Below are 20,455 nucleotides of genomic sequence, written 5' to 3' on the forward strand. Positions count from 1 at the left end.
AGTTATGCATGTCCTATATTCGCAATTTCTAGCTGTCACGATCCCAAGTCTGATGGACACTGACCCCTGCGTGCCATCCCCCTGCGGCAATTTCGCCCAGTGTCGAAACGTTCGCGGATCACCCGCGTGCACCTGCTTGGAGGGCTACACTGGCCAACCACCGAACTGTAGGCCCGAGTGCACGATCAGCTCCGAGTGCCAGAGCGACCTGACATGCATCAACATGAAGTGCAGGGACCCCTGTCCTGGCTCCTGCGGTTCCGGCGCCCTCTGCGCAGTTATGAATCACATTCCCGTGTGCAACTGCCCCGAGGGTTTCACCGGGAACCCGTTCACCCTGTGCCAGTTGTTACCGGCTACACGTAAGAACCCTAGAACCTCTCCGGAACGAACTTCGAGAGGGTTAGTTACCTTTGATTACCCCGCCACAGGCCCCCTTTTAAAGAGTTAGCAATTCCTTGATCCCTGCCGTATCGATTACGTTTGACCCGACCATGAACATAGATTCTTTTCGATTAGCTTTCTTCTGAATTAATTTAACGGACGAAGATTTCAAAGGTGCCTAGCCCTCTTGAAGCAACATTCGCGGATCAAATCGCCAATTGGATTTTACTGACCGTTTCACGTTGCAGCTCCACCAAGACCAGAGAAAGACGAATGTGTCCCGTCACCCTGCGGCCCGAACGCGGAATGCTCTAGGGGCGTTTGCGCGTGTATGCCAGAGTTCCAAGGGAACCCCTATCTAGGATGCAGACCCGAATGCGTTCTGAACACAGACTGTCCCCGCGACCGAGCCTGTTCGCGCAACAAGTGCGTGGACCCTTGCCAGGGCACCTGTGGCTTCAACGCCATGTGCACTGTTATCAATCACGTCCCCATGTGCAGCTGTCCCGGAAACATGACGGGCAATGCGTTCAGTCAGTGCACCCCTCTGCAAGGTATTTATCCAGCCCGATGTCAGCATGCGCCCGACAAGCGAAGCGTTGTAACTGTTTTTCTGTTCGTTAGATATGACACCCACTAATCCGTGTAGCCCGACACCCTGCGGCCCGAATAGCGAGTGCCGCGTTGTCAATGGACAGGCGGTGTGCTCGTGCATTCGGGGCTACCTGGGCAGCCCGCCCACGTGTAGGCCCGAGTGCATAGTCAGCACCGATTGCCCGCAGAACGAAGCCTGCAGCAACCAACGCTGCATAAACCCTTGTCTAGGAACCTGCGGCATCGGAGCCGAGTGCAACATCGTCAACCATAATCCCCTGTGCAATTGCCCGTTGCGATTCACCGGAGATCCCTTCGTTCAGTGCATACCATTCTGTAAGAGTTGATGACTCCTTTTTCAGGTCCCGTTCTAATCGAACGATCGTTAGCAACGTGATATCTGATTCGTTGCAGTCGAGGAGCCGGTGGTAGATCCCTGTCAGCCGTCGCCCTGCGGTCCCAACTCCCAGTGTCAGGTGATTAACAACTCGCCCTCGTGCTCGTGCACGCCAGGATTCTCGGGGAGCCCGCCGAATTGCAGGCCGGAGTGCGTCAGTAACAGCGAATGCGCGAGCCAGTTAGCTTGCATCGGTCAGAAGTGCCGGGATCCTTGCGCCGGATCCTGTGGCAGCGACGCTAACTGTTACGTCGTCAGCCATACCCCCATGTGCACCTGTCTGGCCGGGTACACCGGAGATCCGTTCACCCAGTGTGTCCTTAGAGAACGTAAGAGCCACCGAATCCCCGCGATCGTTTTAACAGCATTTTTCCTGCGTTCTCGTTTGTTCGATGGCCAAATTTTACAGCTGTGACCATGCCCGCGCCCGTTGACCCCTGCAATCCATCCCCCTGCGGCTCCAACGCGGTCTGCAAGGAGCAGAACGGCGCAGGCTCGTGCACCTGCATTCAGAGTTACATCGGCAACCCCTACGAAGGCTGTCGACCCGAGTGTCTCCTGAACTCCGACTGCCCCTCGAATCAAGCGTGCATGAACAATAGGTGCAGGGATCCCTGTCCAGGAACTTGCGGCCGCAACGCGGAGTGCCATATTATCAATCATCTACCCGTTTGCGAGTGTTTCCCCAGACACACCGGCAATGCCTTTGTCCTTTGCTCGCCAGTCCAGCCAGGTACAGTAGCGATCCACGCGACGGATGGTTTTATGGAAAACGTGACAACCGACAACCTGTTTGTAGATGTCGATCAGACAATCAGTAGACCCTGCAATCCCTCGCCCTGCGGACCCAACAGTCAGTGCAGGGCCATCAACGGACAGTCTGTTTGTTCCTGTTTACCCGAATTCATTGGTAGCCCGCCCGCGTGCAGACCGGAGTGCACGATCAGCGCAGAATGCGCCCCTAAGATGGCCTGCATCAATCAAAAGTGTAGAGACCCTTGTCCTGGATCCTGCGGCTCGAACACTAGGTGCGAAACGATCAACCATAACGCCATATGCGCGTGCCAGTCTGGGTTCACCGGCGATCCCCTTGTCGCTTGCTTCGAGATGCCAAGTAAGTCCCTGACAATGTCTTCTTCACCTTCGATACCGTCATTATTCAGTCCCCTTAATTAATTCATGCGGAAGTTCCCAGAAGATAACATTTTCTAAACGAACGTCTATTCCAGCGGTAAAACCGGAGACAGTTCCATCGTACGTGAACCCTTGCGTACCATCACCCTGTGGACCCTATTCCGATTGTAGAGACGTAAACGGCCAGGCCTCCTGTGCCTGTCTAGCAGACTATTCAGGAACTCCGCCGAACTGTAGACCAGAATGTATCCGAAACTCGGAGTGCCCTAGTAATCAAGCTTGCATCCAGAGGAAGTGTCGATACCCTTGCGAAGGAGTCTGCGGATTAGGAGCCCAATGTTCGGTGATAAACCACACACCTATCTGTACTTGTCCCGAAGGATTCACCGGGGATTCCTTCGTCAGATGTTCTCCCGCTATAGGTACGATAGAAAGATGTCAAAACTGGCCTCATCATTGTCCTCGAGATCTTGCTCTATGATTCATTGTACGTTCTCCACCTTGAAACAATTAGTCCCCGTGGAGCAACCCGTGGACACATGCGACTTGTGCGGAACAAACGCCCAATGTGTCAATGGCGTCTGCACCTGCCTGCCCGAGTACCGAGGAGACCCGTTGTTAGGCTGCCGTCCGGAATGCGTGTTGAACCCGGACTGTCCGAGAGACAGAGCTTGCATCAGGAACAAATGCAACGACCCTTGCGCTGGAACTTGCGGGCAGAACGCTTTGTGCTCTGTCGTGAATCACGTCCCAGTTTGCACTTGTCCACCGGGAACGTCTGGAAACGCGTTCGTAGTTTGCTCCACGATGCAAGGTACGATCCAGCCGATACGTTTCTATCGGCGCGACGTTCCAGAAACGTTCGTCATTTAATTCTCCTGAATCTTTGAACAGTACAAGCGCCCCAAGATCCGTGCAACCCGACACCCTGCGGACCGAACAGTCAGTGCAGAAAGATAAACGACCAAGCTGTCTGCTCTTGCATACCCGGCTACCTAGACACCCCGCCTAACTGTAGACCAGAGTGCATCCTCAGTTCCGACTGTCCCAGCGACATGGCCTGCAACAACCAAAAGTGCATTGACCCCTGTCCCGGCACATGCGGTATCAGAGCAGACTGCGTGGTAGTGAACCACAACCCGATCTGCAGCTGCCCTCCGGACCTGACTGGCAACCCGTTCACGATGTGTATCAGGAGACGTGAGTAGACAATCTCGACGAATGAAATTCCAGTGCGACCTGTTAATCTTTCCCATTCCCTAACGATGCGACCTGTTAATCTTTTCTATTCCCTTGAACAGAAGAAGAGCCGCCAGTCCTGAACCCCTGCGTACCGACACCCTGCGGTCCAAACAGCCGCTGTCAGGTGATTAACAACTCGCCCTCCTGCTCGTGCTTGCCCGAGTTCCTCGGATCCCCTCCGAACTGCAAGCCGGAGTGCATAAGCAACAGCGAGTGCACCACCCACCTGGCCTGCATCAATCAGAAATGTCGCGACCCCTGTCCCGGATCCTGCGGCGCTAATGCCGAGTGCCGAGTGATCAGCCACACACCCATGTGCGTCTGTTCTCTCGGTTTCATGGGAGATCCGTTCGTACAGTGTCTTCCTAGGCCAGGTAAGCTGTGGCGCAGCCGAGGAAGCGACGATGCAGGGTGAACAACGTGGCTCGATCACTTTGAACATCTCAATCAGCTTTAATTTCACTTCATACGATAGAGGAAAATGTTAGACGAAGACAATACTTGGCCCAAATAGGCGGACACTTTAGTAAACAGAAAATCGATCTCGACATCGCGTTCCTCGAGAGTTCAAGGTCACTTTGTTTCACTAAATACATTGTTCACATTTTGTTTAATTTCTACCGTTCAATCGGTGCGTTGATTGAGCCGTTTCATTTTCGTCGTTCATTTTGTGTTAAGGTGATCAAGTTATTTTCTTCACCCTGTATAGTGATTATCAAGTTCGATTACTAAAAAAACTGTCTCCGCAGCGATCGAAGACACGACAAAGAAACCCACACCGTGCGTCCCGTCCCCATGTGGCTCGAACGCGATGTGTAATGAACAAAACGGCGCTGCTTCCTGCACGTGTCTGCCTAATTACGTCGGCAACCCTTACGAAGGTTGTCGACCAGAGTGCGTCATCAACTCAGACTGTACGGCAGACAGAGCCTGCGTCAGATCGAAATGTCAGAATCCTTGCCCTGGTTTCTGCGGCTACAACGCTGTCTGCCAGGTGGTAAATCATGCGCCCCTTTGCACCTGCCAGGCAGGATTCACTGGGGACGCGTTCACCCAGTGCAATATCATTCAAGAACAACGTAAGTGACCAAACGAGATCGTAGCCTGAGAGTCTTTTATAATCTTTTCATCTATTTTAGCAGCCCTTACATTCAGAATGCAAATAGAGGGTTAAATAAAGTGACTCACGGATTTGTTCAGTAAAAATTGAATTCAGAAATTGTTCAAGAAATGTTAATCATTTCTGTGTCTTGTTTCTATAACATTCTTTCGGAATGCGCTATCATTAACGTTTATATATAATTTTATATTTTGCTCATTGTTTGTACAGAGAAGTGTCGCAGTATAAATAAGTTTCTTGCACTAAATAAATTTGTGAGTCGCTGTACGCTTACCGGAAGAACAAACTCAGGCATAAGGTACATACAACTAGAAATGTGGCTACATGTAGAGACCTGTTTTCAGCGAGACCAGCAGACCCCTGTAATCCGTCACCTTGCGGATTGAACAGCCAGTGCCGCGTGTCGAATGGTCAAGCGATTTGCTCCTGTTCACCCACCTTCCTAGGAACCCCGCCGATGTGCAGACCGGAGTGCACAGTGAGCTCGGATTGCGCTACGAATCGCGCGTGCAAGAACCGCAAATGCGTGGACCCTTGTCCAGGTATTTGCGGCATCAATGCCAGATGCGAGGCGATCAATCACAGCCCGATCTGTAGCTGCAATGCCGGCTTCACCGGCGACTCTTTCGTGAGATGTTTCAAACTCGAAAGTGAGTGCACGTTAGCGAACTCCTGACTGGTTTATGTTTGCGACGGGACTAATCGGAATGTTTTGCGCCAGTGGTAGCGGAGCCCGTGAACCCCTGCGTCCCATCGCCCTGCGGTCCGTTCTCCGTCTGTCGAATGTTAGACAACACGCAGCTGCCCAGCTGCTCCTGCATGGAGAACTACATAGGCAGCCCGCCGAACTGTCGACCAGAGTGCACGATCGATTCCGAGTGCGGTAGCGACAGAGCTTGTTTGAGACAGAGATGCACTGACCCATGTCCAGGATCTTGTGGTCAAGGGGCGCAGTGTTTGGTGGTGAACCATATGGCTGTCTGCACTTGCCCCAAGGGCTACACTGGCGATCCGTTCGTCAACTGTTTCGTAGATACTCCTCGTAAGAATCTCTTTGATTGTCTTCAGTGGAGGAGGGGGGGGGGGCACTCTGTTATAATTTAACTGTCAATTATTGTACAAGCAAACATGTACAAATGTCTCGCATCGACCGAAAGAATCCATGATATCCAACCGAATGCCCCCTCAAATCAAACGCAGAAAATCAACGATCGCTCTAACGAAATTGTTACGACAGCTTCACCGCTAGCTCCACAAGACGCCTGCAACCCATCGCCCTGCGGCGCGAACGCGATTTGTCGCGACGGCACTTGCACGTGCATGCCAGAGTACCACGGTGACCCCTACTACGGATGTCGTCCAGAGTGTGTCCAGAACCCAGACTGTCCCCTGGACAGAGCCTGCAACCGTAACAAGTGTTTCGATCCTTGCATGGGCGTGTGCGGTCAGAGCGCAGAATGCGTGGTGATCAACCATACTCCCATGTGCAGTTGTCCAGATGGCATGACTGGCAACGCGTTTACCACGTGCTACCCGGTTAGAGGTAAATTGACGAGCCAGACAGTCCATATCAGTTATCGAACAGGATAACGAAAGATGTCGCGTTCCAGACCCACAGATTGTAGAACCGTGCAACCCATCGCCCTGCGGACCCAACAGCAGGTGCCAGGACTTCAGTGGTCAGGCAGTCTGCTCGTGCGCCCCTGGTTACATAGGCAATCCTCCGGCGTGTCGGCCGGAGTGCCTGGTCAACACCGATTGCCCTTTGAACGAGGCTTGCGTGAACTTGAAGTGTAGCGACCCGTGTCCTGGATCCTGCGGAGTGTCCGCCCGCTGCCAAGTGATCAATCACAATCCCATCTGCAGCTGTCCTCCAGTTTTCACCGGGGATCCTTTCATCCGTTGCGTACCCAGACGTAGGTGTCAAAGACGTAAGAGAACCTCTCCCAGCCTGCTAGGTACCGATCTAATCGTTCGACAAATTTTGAAGCCGAGGAACCCGTGACCCCCACGAACCCTTGTCAGCCGTCACCGTGCGGTCCCAACGCGGTCTGCCAGCTGATCAACAATCAACCGTCCTGCTCCTGCAAGGCAGAGTTCATTGGCACCCCTCCCAACTGCAGACCCGAGTGCGTCAGTAACAGCGAGTGCAATAACAACCTGGCCTGCATCAATCGCAAGTGCAGGGACCCCTGTCCAGGCTCCTGCGGCTCCAACGCAGAATGTCACGTGGTGAACCACGTGCCTGCGTGCACCTGCATGAGGGATTTCACCGGAGATCCTTTCGTTCAGTGCACTGCCAAGCCGCGTAAGTGATCGGTGGTGGATCGATGAACCAAAATGGAGAATTCGAGAGATGATTTTGTGTTTGCCCTTCCAGCGGTACCAGCGATTCCAACGCGACCCTGCCAGCCGTCCCCGTGCGGAGCAAACGCCGTTTGCCTCGAGCAAAATGGCGTCGGCTCTTGCTATTGTTTGCCCGAATACATCGGCAATCCTTACGAAGGATGTCGGCCGGAATGCACCATCGCGTCGGACTGCCCGTCTCATTTAGCTTGTATCAATCTCAAGTGTCAGAATCCTTGTCCCGGTGCTTGCGGCGGCAATACAAACTGCCAGGTTGTCAACAACCTTCCTGTGTGCACCTGTTTGCCACAGTACAACGGTGATCCCTACGTGAACTGTTTGTACAAACTGCCCACCAGTAAGTAGTCAAGCCGATGGTCTTGTGGTCTTCAAATGCTGGCTATGAAACTCTCTATGAAACTCTCTTTATGAAACTCTTAAGATCTTAACTGTTTTATTTTACGTTCATCGTGTTGAACAATGCTTGAAAACGGTTTGAAGATCACTCGTCTAGCACATGTCTGATCCACCAAAGATACCTACAACATTAACAAATTTTATAGTCGAAGAAGACGAGCCCGACGTATGCAGACCGTCACCCTGCGGACCGAATAGTCAGTGCCAGAAAATCAATGGCCAAGCCGTGTGCTCTTGCCTGCCCCAATACGTAGGAACTCCTCCAAGCTGCAGACCCGAATGCGTCGTCAATTCGGAATGCAACTCGAACCTAGCTTGCGTGAACCAGAAGTGCAGGGATCCCTGCGTCGGAACCTGCGGTCGCAATGCACAGTGCAAAGTCATTCACAATAGCCCGATCTGTAGCTGCGGGGATAGTTTAACAGGGGATCCATTTGTCTACTGTTTCCCCATAACAAGTGAGTCGATGTCTGCCTCCACACCATCATCGAGGCCAATGACCTTCCATTGTGACAAACTGTATTGTTTCTCCACAGCACCTCAACCGGCGGATCAGTATCCAAAAGACCCATGCATTCCGTCCCCTTGCGGTCCAAATGCGCTATGCAAGTCTTTAGGCGACTCTCCCGTGTGCACCTGTATGAACAGCTACATAGGCGTGCCTCCCAACTGTCGACCAGAGTGCACCATGAACTCGGACTGCACGGCGAACAGAGCCTGCATCCGAGAGAAGTGCAGGGACCCTTGTCCAGGATCGTGCGGCGTCGGTGCAAGGTGCACTGTGGTCAACCACACGCCTGCTTGCACTTGTCCCGCGGGTTACACCGGTGACCCGTTCACCAGTTGCTCACCTGTTCCTCCGCCCGACAGTAAGCAAGAGACATCGATCGCGTCGTCGATTCGTAAACCACTCGGTCCACCGTAACCGTTAATCCTTGCATTCTAGTGACAGAGGCCCCGACAGACCTTTGCAACCCTTCGCCATGCGGACCGAACGCGCAATGCCGCGACGGCACGTGCACTTGCTTGCCCGGTTACCTGGGCGACCCCTACAGTATCTGCCGCCCCGAATGCGTCATCAATACCGACTGCCTCCGAACCGAAGCCTGTATACTGCACAAGTGCAGGAACCCCTGCGTGGGTACCTGCGGAGCGAACGCCGAGTGCAACGTGGTGAATCACTTGCCGATGTGCAGTTGTCCTAGGAACACGACCGGCAGTGCGTTCGTGGCTTGTAGCCCGATGAGAGGTTGGTCATTCAGCCCTGCGCCCTGCCGTTGTTCACGGCGGTTTATGGAAAACGTGTTACCGATATTTCTTACAATGTAGACATGACCGTCGTCGACCCCTGCAACCCATCCCCGTGCGGTCCCAACAGCCACTGTCGTTCCTCGAACGGACAAGCAGTGTGCACTTGCGTCAACGGGTTCAAAGGATCGCCACCCTCCTGCAGGCCGGAATGCATCGTTAGCACCGATTGCCCGCGTAACAGGGCCTGCAGCAACCAGAAATGCATTGACCCCTGTTTGGGCGCTTGCGGATTATCCGCGCAGTGCACCGTCATCAATCACAACCCCGTGTGCAGGTGTTTCGACCAGTTCGTCGGGGATCCGTTTGTGCAATGCACTCCGCCCAGTAAGAACGAAGAATTTTGATTGATACGGTATTCTCTCTCGATAACTGTCAATATTTTATCTCGCGGGTGGATTCTCCTTGGAATTCGGAATTGAATCGACGTCCTGTTTTTTGATTAAGCTGACACCAAACACGACGCAATTGTAATTACAATTGTGATCGCTTGCGTAACAAACGATTGAAGTTCCATGCTTCGATTCATTACACAAGTAATTATAATTGTAATTGTATCATGTTCGGCGTTATTTTAATCAGCAAGACGAGTCGAATACGATGGTAAAAGTTTTATTGACGAAAACCATAAGTAAGAAATAATGACTTCTGAATTTAAAAGCCTAAGCTCGCACGAATTCCTTAACATGTTTCAAACGCCTCGATCGAATAGTCCGTCCCTCTCTCTTTTTCAATCACTATCCTCGTTGGGACAATTTTCGCGAGAATACCGTACCACAGGTCGAATTCTTAAGATCCGAAAGATGACTACATCGTCCGCTTTGATAATTCTAGGCAAGTTACCGGATGTCCCAGTGAACCCTTGCCAACCCTCGCCCTGTGGACCCAACGCAGTCTGTCAGGTAATCAACAACACACCTTCGTGCACCTGTCTCCCACAATTTATAGGAATCCCGCCGAACTGCAAGCCAGAGTGCGTGAGCAACTCCGAGTGCCCAGTACAACAAGCCTGCATCAATCAGAAATGTAGAGATCCCTGTCCAGGATCTTGCGGAAGGAACACCGAGTGCAGGACAGTCAGTCACACCCCGACGTGCAACTGCGCGAGCGGCTTCACCGGAGACCCATTCGTGCAGTGCACCCCTCAGCCTAGTAAGATGCACTTTTCCCTTGTCAACGAATCGGCACTCGATACAGACGCTAACGAGCCTTCGATTATAGTGGAAGACATCCCAGCCAGAGTGAACCCCTGTCAACCGTCACCTTGCGGCGCGAACGCCATTTGCCGCGACACCTACGGTTCGGCTCTGTGCAGCTGTCTGCCCGATTTCTACGGCAATCCCTACGAGAACTGCCGACCCGAGTGTCTCATTGACTCGGACTGTCAGTTCAACCGAGCCTGCATCAGAAACAAGTGCCAGGACCCTTGTCCGGGCACCTGTGGACTGAACGCAGTCTGCCAGGTTGTCAATCACATTCCCACCTGCAGTTGTAGGTCCGGTTACACAGGAAATCCATTTAGATCCTGCGGCGTCCTCGAAGAACCCCGTAAGTTAGCGAGTTTTGCCGCGTTTAGGTTCAGAATCAGAGTTGCAGTCTAATTTACCTTGAATTGAAAAGCAGCCAAGCCATCCATCGCGAACCCGTGCCAACCGTCACCGTGCGGTCCGAACAGTCGTTGCCAAGATGTCAACGGTCAGGCTAGCTGCTCCTGCTTGCCCACTTTCAAAGGAACCCCGCCGGCCTGTAGACCAGAATGCGTTGTCAGCGCCGAGTGTCCCGTTAACCAAGCCTGCATGGCACAGAGATGCGTTGACCCTTGTCCAGGCGTGTGCGGTGTGAGCGCTAGATGCGAGGTGTTCCACCATAGCCCCATATGCAGTTGCAGCGCCGGTCAGACCGGAGATCCTTTCGTAAAATGCTTCGACGTTGCCAGTGAGTGACCGACTGCCAAAACGTATTCAAACGGTCGTCGAACTGTGACGCGAATCGGCGATGTTTCCTATTTTAGCCATAGTACCGTCCACCCCCGTGAACCCCTGCACACCATCGCCCTGCGGACCGTTCTCCCAGTGCCAAGACGTAGGGGGAATTCCGTCCTGCTCCTGCCTACCCAGTTACGTCGGCTCTGCCCCTAATTGTCGACCGGAATGCTTGGTGAATTCCGACTGCACCAGCGACAAAGCCTGCGTCAGAGAAAGGTGCATAGATCCTTGCCCCGGATCCTGCGGATCGAACGCGCTGTGCAACGTGATCAACCACACGCCGTCGTGCACCTGTCCCGCTGACTTTGTAGGCGACGCTTTTACCAGTTGCCAGCCGAGACCTGCAAGTAAGGATGCAACTGCAGTTCGATCTTGCGAGGGAACGTATTGAAACTCGCGTGAAACATTTTTCTTCGAAAAATATTCGACGACTTCCTTTATCGACCATGGCGCGCGTTGATCTCGAAACATCTCCAACCCCTAACCTTCAGGTAAAACATGGCCAAGTAGAAGGAACTGGGTGTCAAGTATTTTTCTATAGAACATCTTTCACCGAGGTTTTCTCAAGTCAGCAACCGAGACACGTTCCCTTATACTGACCTTACACTGCCCTTTTACTGACTCGATGTCCTTCGACTAGCCCCTCCAGCACCCTCGGACCCCTGCAACCCTTCGCCCTGCGGCCCGAACACCCAGTGTCGCAACGGGGCGTGTACCTGCATAAGCGAGTACCGCGGCAACCCCTACGAAGGCTGCTACCCCGAGTGCATTCAAAACTCGGACTGCAGTCGCACCAGAGCCTGCTCCAACAACAAGTGCGTGGACCCTTGCGCGGGCGTCTGCGGTCAGAACGCAGAGTGCGTGGTCGTGAACCACATTCCCACCTGCAGTTGCATAGAGAACTACGAGGGAGACTCGTTCACCCTCTGTAAACCTGTTCAAAGTGAGTTTGCCTGTACGATTACCCGAGAGAGAGAGAGAAAGAGGGAGAGAGAGAAAGGTCCGCCTGGATCTCCATGTGAAACTGTTACTGATCCCTGTTGATCCCTTGCTTGATAGAACGCGTGAGACCCTGCGAGCCCTCGCCCTGCGGACCCAACAGCGTATGCCGCGATTTCGGCGAACAGGCCTCCTGCTCCTGCCTCCCTGGATACTTCGGGACTCCGCCTAGTTGCAGGCCCGAGTGCCTCGTGAACACCGACTGCGAGCAGAGTAGGGCTTGCGTGAACCAGAGATGTCAGAACCCCTGCGAAAACACTTGCGGTCAGGGCGCATTGTGCGCCGTTCGCAACCACAACCCCATTTGCAGCTGCCCCGACCAGTTTTCTGGCGATCCATTCGTCAGCTGCTTCCCCATCCGTAAGTAGAGACCACAAGCGACGCGGAAAACCATTGGAACCTCAAGAAGTCGGGTCTGAAAATTTCAAAACAAGTCATTTGTCGAAACAATACATTGAAAATGTCATATTAATAATTCCACAGGATTAAGTATTGTCTCGAGCAGAAGGTAGGCGATTGTTTCAGGTAGAAATGTTTCGAGACACTTATTTGTTTATTGAGAAATGTCAGCATGCACGAACCTTGTTAAATGAACCGAAGCAAAAGTAACCATTGATTCTAGCTACCGACTCCTCCTCTGCCCCCATAACCGAAACTGTGTTTGTTGCCGGCGAACAGAACCGAACGTGGAATCAAGCCTGGAACCAAGCCTGGACCCGTGCACCCCCTCGCCGTGTGGACCGAACTCCCAGTGCACCGTAATCAACAATAAACCGTCCTGCGCCTGTATGCCCGAGTACATAGGATCTCCTCCCAACTGTAGGCCCGAGTGTCTCGTGAACAGCGAGTGCCCTGGCAATCAGGCCTGCGTTAAACAGAAGTGTACCGACCCCTGTATAGGACTCTGCGGTACCAATGCCCTCTGCCAGGTTGCCCTGCATTACATCCGTTGCGTCTGTCCCGAGGGATATACCGGAGACCCGGTCACTGTTTGTTCCCCGATCACGAGTAAGGACCATCCCGTGTGACCACGATCATTTTAAACGTCCCGCGATTTTTATCCGATCGTTCGACGAGAAGCTGATTCTGTCTTTTTATTTCATTTTTAGCTGTAAATACTGTACATACGCAGAAAGCATGCAGACCACCTATCAGTATCTCTTCTCTAGAATCATAGTTCTTGTTCATACACGATGATTTTCGCTCCACGTATTACCGTCGGTCTCTATGTAAATCATGTACATTCGCGTTTCTTGTACAGCTTCGCACTTACATTCTCTCTTCGAATTCAAGATCATTGTAAATTAACTCCTCTATTCGTAGTTAAGACGATCGATCTAGCGCGAGGATTAATCGTGTATTGTTGACGCGTTTTAGCACCGACACCGTCGCCGTCACCATCGAGACCGTGCAGCCCATCGCCCTGCGGAGTCAACGCTTACTGCAGGGAGAGATCGAACTCCGCGTTCTGCGAGTGCATTCCTGGATACAGAGGAAACGCTTACGAGGGCTGCCAACCGGAGTGCTTGGTGAACACCGACTGTCCGAAATCGCAGGCCTGCATCAGGACCAAGTGTCAGGATCCTTGTCCTGGCACCTGCGGCGTGGGAGCTATTTGTACAGTGTCCAATCACATCCCTATCTGTTCCTGTCCTCAGCCGACTATCGGGGATGCGTTCACCCTTTGCAGGGCCGAAGGTACGTTCGCACTCTTCGTTTCTTTCTGATTCGATTGAAGCAGGGCCTGTCTTATTAACAGAGCCTGTACACATCCCTTTCAATCTATTTGACAAAATTTATTCATTCCCGAGTCTTTCGAGAATAATTTTAAAATTCATAACATTTATTCTCCCCTTTCTCTCTGATTCTATTAAAGTGAAGCTTTAAATTCGCAAAATCGATTCATCCCTTCCCGATTCTATCGAGGATAATTTAAAAGTTCTCAAAGGTTGTGTATCCCTTGCCGGTCCTATTCTGGCCGACCCCTAATCAGAAGCATAATTGTGTCGTCTGCGTATAGAACCGAAAGAGCGAGACCCCTGCTCTCCATCGCCGTGCGGACCCAACACCCTCTGCGAGAAGGTCGGCGACACCGTCGTGTGCAAATGCCTGCCCGGTCTACAAGGTGTGCCATCCAGCGTCACCGGTTGCCACCCAGAGTGCGTGATCAGCTCCGACTGTCCAGGCGACAAGGCGTGCATAAACAACAGATGCATAAATCCCTGCACACAGAACGTATGCGGTATCAAGGCGACGTGCAAGGCAATCAATCACAGTCCGCTCTGTAGCTGCCCGTCCCCGTTGATCGGCAATCCGTTCGTGGAATGCAGTCAGCTAATTGGTGAGCACGAATTCATACGATAATATTCGTGTCGATGTTCGAGCGATCACGTTGAAAAATCTCGATATTTTTCTAGAAACCGACCCTTGCAGTCCGTCGCCTTGCGGCTACAACGGCGAGTGCAGAGTTAGGAACGGCGTTGCAGTTTGCATCTATCCGGAATGCGTGATTAACGAGGACTGTCCTCGCGACAAGGCTTGTTTCGCGCAGAAGTGCAGGGACCCGTGCATCGGCTCCTGCGGTGTCAATTCACTTTGTCAGACTGTCAATCATAAGCCCGTTTGCTCGTGTCCGCCTGGGTTCACCGGCAACGCGAGGATACAGTGCAACGTTCCGCCTACTGACGGTAATTTGTCAAAATCTATGTCCCCGCAACTCTGTGTGCAATTAATCGATTCGCTTGATATTCACGTGCACTCGATTCTCACTTGCAGTGGCAGTCCCGGAATGCACCAACAACTACGACTGCCCGAACGACAAGGCCTGTTACAACCAGAAATGCGTCGATCCTTGCACGCTGGACTCGTGCGGCTACAACAGTCGCTGTCACGTGCTGATGCACAGAGCTGTATGCGTCTGCAATGAAGGTTTCACCGGCAATCCTCAACAACACTGTCGCGAAAGTACGTAACTGGAATTCAAATGTCTAAAACGTTCGAAACGGTGCCGAGTCGTAACGTTGCATTTACCTTTGCAGTCGGGTGTCGCGGCGACAGCGAGTGTCCGTTGGCTCAGTCCTGCGTCAACAACGAGTGCATGGATGCCTGCTTGGTCACCCAGTGCGGTGTCAACGCTCTCTGCTCATCCGACGGTTACCATAAACCGCGGTGCTACTGTCCCGACGGATACCAAGGCAATCCTTATCAAATTTGCGAGAGACCCGAATGCACCGGCGACAGCGATTGCCCGTCTTCCTTAGCGTGTCGCAACCAGAGATGCGTCAACCCTTGCAACTGTCCTCTGTCGGCACAATGCAATGTCATCAACCATCGACCGAACTGCCGGTGCCCGCCGGGTTACACCGGCGACCCTTACACGGCTTGTCTGATGGGTAATTTACTTTTAAACTATACGAGCAATTATTCAGTAGAGTCAATCGCGACAATTGGAAGATCGTCCTCTCTTTCCAGAACCAACGGAGCTGCAACCCCAATGTCGAGTAGACGGGGACTGTCCCAGCAAATTAGGCTGCTTCAATGGTATCTGCAAGGATCCTTGCATCGAAACGAAGCCGTGCATCGCCGGTGCAAGGTGCTCCGTCGTGGACACGTTACCGATGAGGACCATGATCTGCGAATGCCTGCCGAACTTCGCCGGCGATGCAACGGTCGCTTGCATTCCAGGTACGACAACGTCGATTGTATTCTAAAATCTGCGGTTTTCAAAATCGTTGCTTTATATAAAATGTTACGCGTGATTTGTTACATTTGTTTTCTTTCTTCTTTTTTTTAGTGGATCAGCAGCTTGACGCGATCTGCAACACCGATGCCGACTGCACGTCGAACATGGCCTGCTTGAACCACCGATGCATCAACCCTTGCACCATCAACCCTTGCGCATCGAACGCGCAATGCGTTGTGCAGAACCATCGACGTCAATGCCACTGCAACACCGGTCTGTCCGGTGATCCCTTCATGAACTGCTACAGAGGTAACGTTTGTTGCGTCAACGAACAATTGACAGAACAATCTGTAACATAGAAAACTGTGGCATCTCTTCGATGAATTGAAAATTACGACGATGTTACCATAGACACAGACGGATTCCCTGATTGCATCACGAACTCTGATTGCGCGCCGGAAGCAGCCTGCATCAACCAACTCTGCCAGAACCCGTGTCTAGGCTCGTATTGCGGATTGAACGCTGAGTGCGTCATGGTGAACCATCATCCGACTTGTCACTGTCAGCAGGACCATGCTGGTGATCCGCAAGTGCAGTGTTTCAAACGTAAGTTTCATAGTTCGCGATGAATACGACTGTCGCCTTAATAGGTGTGCAAATATCGCGCCAGAATTTAACGTAACAAAAAAATGCATTTAACGTAAATTCGTTCGTTTCGCAGCCGAGTGCAAGTCGGACGACGACTGTCCCTACGACAAGACATGCCAGAACGAGAACTGCGCCAGTCCCTGCCTCGACGACGGAATCGCATGCGGCCGCGGCGCAGAGTGCATCGCAATTTCCCACCGAGCGCAGTGCGTCTGCCCGAGAGGCACACAGGGAGATGCACGAATCGCCTGCATCTCGGCAGTGTGCCATTACAATGAAGACTGCGCCGATCACGAGGCCTGCGACCGACTGAACAGGGTCTGTCGACCGGTCTGCGACGACGACGTTTGCGCTGACACTGCCAAGTGCATCGCCAGGGACCATCAGCCGAGGTGCATCTGTCCTTCGGGAACGTCTGGAAATCCTTACGTCGAATGCACTGGTAAATTTTATTAGCGTATCCAACGGCTCACCGCCGATAGAAAAAAAATCTAGAAAATCTAATCACCCGCCTCTTTCATTGGTTACAGGTGTATCAACGGAGGTAGGGTGCAGGGAGGACAGCGAATGTCCGCTATACTTCGCCTGCATCAACGGGAGATGTCAAGATCCTTGTCTGTCCTCTCGCATGTGCACCGGCGACCAAGAATGCAAAGTGTTGAACACGGTGCCGCTTCGCACGATGATTTGCAGCTGTCCGCCCAACACCATCACCGACGTCAACGGACAGTGCAAGAGAATCGTGTTAGCCGACGTCCAATGCCATCAGGACCAAGACTGCAACAATTCGGACAAGTGCATCAGTGGCACGTGCATCGAAGCTTGCCTCACCACTCGGTGCGGCTTGAACGCGCAATGTAAATCGGTGTCTCACACCGGTGTCTGCCAGTGTGCCCCAGACTTCACCGGCAACGCTTACATCGAGTGCATCAGAAGTAAGTTTTTTAATCCGATTAAAAGATTATTGTGTTCGCGAATAATCGAGAAATCTCGCGTAACGACAAATTTGTTACGTTCCAGCGCCGTTGATCACGCTGCCACCGTACCGACCGCAATGCTACGCTAACAGCGAATGCGCCGGCGACAAACAGTGCATCAATTCTCTCTGCGTGAATCCGTGCGTGGCCGCGGATCCTTGCGGAAGAAACGCACTGTGTCACGCGAACAATCACGTCGCGGTCTGCAGGTGTCCTGCCAACTACGACGGGGACGCTAGGATCAATTGCATACCTCGTAAGTGATTCGTCGATCAATTATTAACTTGCATAGGGACAAAAAAATAAGTGGTGATGCGTCGAGCGCGCGGAGCCCTCCAGTCTCTGTCTCATTAAGTAAATCGCATCGACCCGTCGAAGTGCGAAAGAATCGCAACGAATGCATCGTATCGTTTGTCTTTTGCAGCCGGCATAGTAGCCGAGTGTCGTTCGAACAGCGACTGCGCTGGCAATTCAGCCTGCGTGAACAGCCTGTGCATCAATCCTTGCAACTGCGGTCCGAATGCAAAGTGCACCGTTGTCGATCATTATCCATCCTGCTCGTGTCCGCCTGGCTATTCTGGAAATCCTCAGCTGGGCTGCTTCAAACGTGAGTCAAAGAAACCTAACTTAGAAACAGTTGCTAATTATACTACTTCGCTGTCGTTATTTAATTGCGCCAACGTTCTTGCAGTTGACTGCGAGTCGGACAGCGAGTGCAACAACGCAGCGACCTGCTACAACGGACAATGCGTGAACCCGTGCATCCTGGAGAACAAGTGTGCGATTAATGCGGAATGCTATGGCGAAAATCATCGCGCCGTTTGCCGCTGCGGGTCCGGCTACCTAGGCAATCCGGAAGTGCATTGCGAGAGGGCCGAGTGCAACGCTGACTACGATTGTCCGCGAAATCTGGCTTGCGACAGCGGACGCTGCGTGAATCCTTGCGTCGAGGAGTCACCGTGCGCCCAGAACGCCATCTGCTACGTTCAGGATCACGAGGCAACCTGCCGTTGTCCTGAAAACCTGCCAGCCGGAAATCCGTACTCCTATTGCGAGCATCGCACGACTTACTTGGACGAGCCAGAGTGCAGGATCGACATCGATTGCGCCGACAAGCTGGTGTGCATCAAGAACAAGTGCATCGATCCTTGCCCGGTGATCAAACCGTGCTCGGAGAACGCCAGATGCAACGTTCTCGACACCGTTCCTGTAAGGACGATGACCTGCACCTGCCCCGAAGGATGGACCACCGACGTCGACGAAGTCTGCAGGCCAAGTAAGTTGTTCCGTTCGTCTCTACCGCATTTGATTATCTTGTTCTCTGAAATTAGTAAATCGCGGTTTTTTTATACATTTATTGCATGTACGAAGTCGACGATATTTCTATTCTATTTCATATCGTAAGAAATCTTTTGCCAATTCTTTCCGCATGTTCTAGTAATTAGCATCGGATTTTTACGATCGTTGCGATTATTCCAGTTCAAATAACAACGATCGGCACCTGCACGAGCAACGACGAGTGTCCCGACAACGAGTCATGCATCAACAGACAATGCAGGAACCCGTGCAACTGCGGTACCAATGCAGCCTGCTACGTCAGGGGCCACAAGCCCATCTGCTCCTGCGAGGAAGGCTACCAAGGCAATCCAGACATCGCTTGCTACTCCGTCGAATGCACCAGAGACAGCGAATGCGCCCTAGACAAGAGCTGCGTGAACAACAACTGCGTGAACCCTTGCTTAGTGTCCGACAACTGCGGCGTGAACGCCGAATGCTATCCCAACAACCATAAGGCGGACTGCCGGTGCCGCAAAGGCTACCACGGCAACGCGTTGGATCGCTGCAGAGTGATCGGCTGCTACAGCAACGGAGACTGTCCCGGAGACCATTCCTGCATCAATCTGCAGTGCGTGGACCCTTGCCGCCACGGAAATCCTTGCTCCCCGTTGGCCGAGTGCAGAGTGTTCAACCATCTCCCCATCTGTCGCTGTCCGGCGCATCACGCGGGCAATCCTTACGTGAACTGCAAACCGGAGGACAAACCGGAGTGCAGGGAAGACGACGACTGCCCTGATTCGCTTGCCTGCTTCGACAACAGGTGTCAGAATCCTTGTTCCGTCGTTGAACCGTGCACGGAACCATCCGAGTGCAGGGTGCTACCGACTCATCCTGTCCGCACCATGGTCTGCGTGTGTCCCAGCGGCTACGTCAGCAGTGGCAGCGGGACCTGCCGGGCTACCAAACCCATCTTGGACATCGAATGCAACAGGGACAGCGACTGTCCTTCGGACAAGTCCTGCGTGAACGCCGTCTGCAGGAATCCCTGCGCTTGCGGACCCAATTCGGAATGCATTGTCGCGGATCACAAACCAATCTGCTCCTGCGTCGCGGGTTACGATGGGAATGCTGACGTGGCTTGCACCAAAGGTGAGGCTCTAATTTTCCTTTACGCGTAGCTCTGGTTCGTTCCGCTCGTTCACGATGGAACCAATCAAGGGGAACCTCTAAATGAAATGTTGACTCGACGTTGCAGTGGTCGGATGCCGCTTAGACGCTGACTGTGCCGGTACGCACGCTTGTGTACAACACAATTGCGTTCCTGCGTGTTCTCCAACCGAGCCCACCTGCGGCAAGAACGCTGTATGCCAAGGGGTCAATCACAAAGCAATTTGTGAATGTCCGCCTGGCCTTGGCGGCAATCCGAGGGTTGCTTGCACTCTTCTGGGCTGCAGGACCAACACCGATTGTCCCACGAACAAGGCTTGCATCAACAGCCGCTGCGAGAACCCGTGCTCCGTGAACCCCTGCCGCGGAGACATGAACTGCAACGTCTACAACCACCTGGTCGAATGCGCCTGTCCACCTGGCTACATCGGCGACGTCGAATCCGGATGCACCAAACGTACGATCGTGTCTAAATTGGTCGAAGAACTCTTGTATTTCCGCGTATACGTACTTATTATGATGTTTGTTGTTTAGTCACGGAGAAGTGCAAGGCGGACAACGAATGCCCATCTCAGACCGCCTGCTTCAACGGCGAGTGCATCAACCCCTGCGTCAAGATTCAACCCTGCGTGGCGAACGCGGACTGCAAGGTCCTTGACACGAGCCCCGTGAGAACCATGATCTGCGAATGTATTCCGGGATACAGGGGGAACGCGGTCGAGCGCTGTGAAAAGAGTAATTTCTTGATTCGAAGATTGCGTGAAACATAAATAGCGT

General features: G+C 52.7%; 1 protein-coding gene across 4 annotated transcripts in view; it reads left to right on the forward strand.

Moving 5' to 3' along the window:
• The window catches only part of dpy (fibrillin-like protein dumpy), a 123,312-nt gene that overhangs the window by 100,224 nt on the left and 2,633 nt on the right, over positions 1–20,455 (forward strand). For all 4 annotated transcript variants that reach the window (XM_033466094.2, XM_033466095.2, XM_033466097.2 and 1 more), the window contains 44 exons: positions 33–362; positions 633–938; positions 1,009–1,314; positions 1,393–1,704; positions 1,785–2,108; positions 2,175–2,489; positions 2,605–2,931; positions 3,024–3,323; positions 3,404–3,709; positions 3,811–4,125; positions 4,501–4,830; positions 5,216–5,521; positions 5,593–5,913; positions 6,109–6,414; positions 6,482–6,787; positions 6,862–7,179; positions 7,252–7,575; positions 7,781–8,092; positions 8,171–8,503; positions 8,581–8,883; positions 8,964–9,269; positions 9,777–10,094; positions 10,164–10,490; positions 10,563–10,877; positions 10,954–11,274; positions 11,568–11,870; positions 11,987–12,286; positions 12,605–12,934; positions 13,304–13,624; positions 13,947–14,267; positions 14,344–14,613; positions 14,702–14,890; positions 14,965–15,318; positions 15,398–15,610; positions 15,720–15,917; positions 16,020–16,214; positions 16,330–16,698; positions 16,787–17,191; positions 17,277–17,489; positions 17,658–17,840; positions 17,925–18,509; positions 18,713–19,660; positions 19,767–20,135; positions 20,213–20,413. In XM_033466094.2, the coding sequence (XP_033321985.2) occupies positions 33–362; positions 633–938; positions 1,009–1,314; positions 1,393–1,704; positions 1,785–2,108; positions 2,175–2,489; positions 2,605–2,931; positions 3,024–3,323; positions 3,404–3,709; positions 3,811–4,125; positions 4,501–4,830; positions 5,216–5,521; positions 5,593–5,913; positions 6,109–6,414; positions 6,482–6,787; positions 6,862–7,179; positions 7,252–7,575; positions 7,781–8,092; positions 8,171–8,503; positions 8,581–8,883; positions 8,964–9,269; positions 9,777–10,094; positions 10,164–10,490; positions 10,563–10,877; positions 10,954–11,274; positions 11,568–11,870; positions 11,987–12,286; positions 12,605–12,934; positions 13,304–13,624; positions 13,947–14,267; positions 14,344–14,613; positions 14,702–14,890; positions 14,965–15,318; positions 15,398–15,610; positions 15,720–15,917; positions 16,020–16,214; positions 16,330–16,698; positions 16,787–17,191; positions 17,277–17,489; positions 17,658–17,840; positions 17,925–18,509; positions 18,713–19,660; positions 19,767–20,135; positions 20,213–20,413 (14,154 nt within the window). The remainder of the gene's footprint in view (positions 1–32; positions 363–632; positions 939–1,008; positions 1,315–1,392; positions 1,705–1,784; positions 2,109–2,174; positions 2,490–2,604; positions 2,932–3,023; positions 3,324–3,403; positions 3,710–3,810; positions 4,126–4,500; positions 4,831–5,215; positions 5,522–5,592; positions 5,914–6,108; positions 6,415–6,481; positions 6,788–6,861; positions 7,180–7,251; positions 7,576–7,780; positions 8,093–8,170; positions 8,504–8,580; positions 8,884–8,963; positions 9,270–9,776; positions 10,095–10,163; positions 10,491–10,562; positions 10,878–10,953; positions 11,275–11,567; positions 11,871–11,986; positions 12,287–12,604; positions 12,935–13,303; positions 13,625–13,946; positions 14,268–14,343; positions 14,614–14,701; positions 14,891–14,964; positions 15,319–15,397; positions 15,611–15,719; positions 15,918–16,019; positions 16,215–16,329; positions 16,699–16,786; positions 17,192–17,276; positions 17,490–17,657; positions 17,841–17,924; positions 18,510–18,712; positions 19,661–19,766; positions 20,136–20,212; positions 20,414–20,455) is intronic.

This window comes from Megalopta genalis, chromosome 1 (assembly GCF_051020955.1).
Source record: "Megalopta genalis isolate 19385.01 chromosome 1, iyMegGena1_principal, whole genome shotgun sequence".
NCBI classification, from domain to species: domain Eukaryota; kingdom Metazoa; phylum Arthropoda; class Insecta; order Hymenoptera; family Halictidae; genus Megalopta; species Megalopta genalis.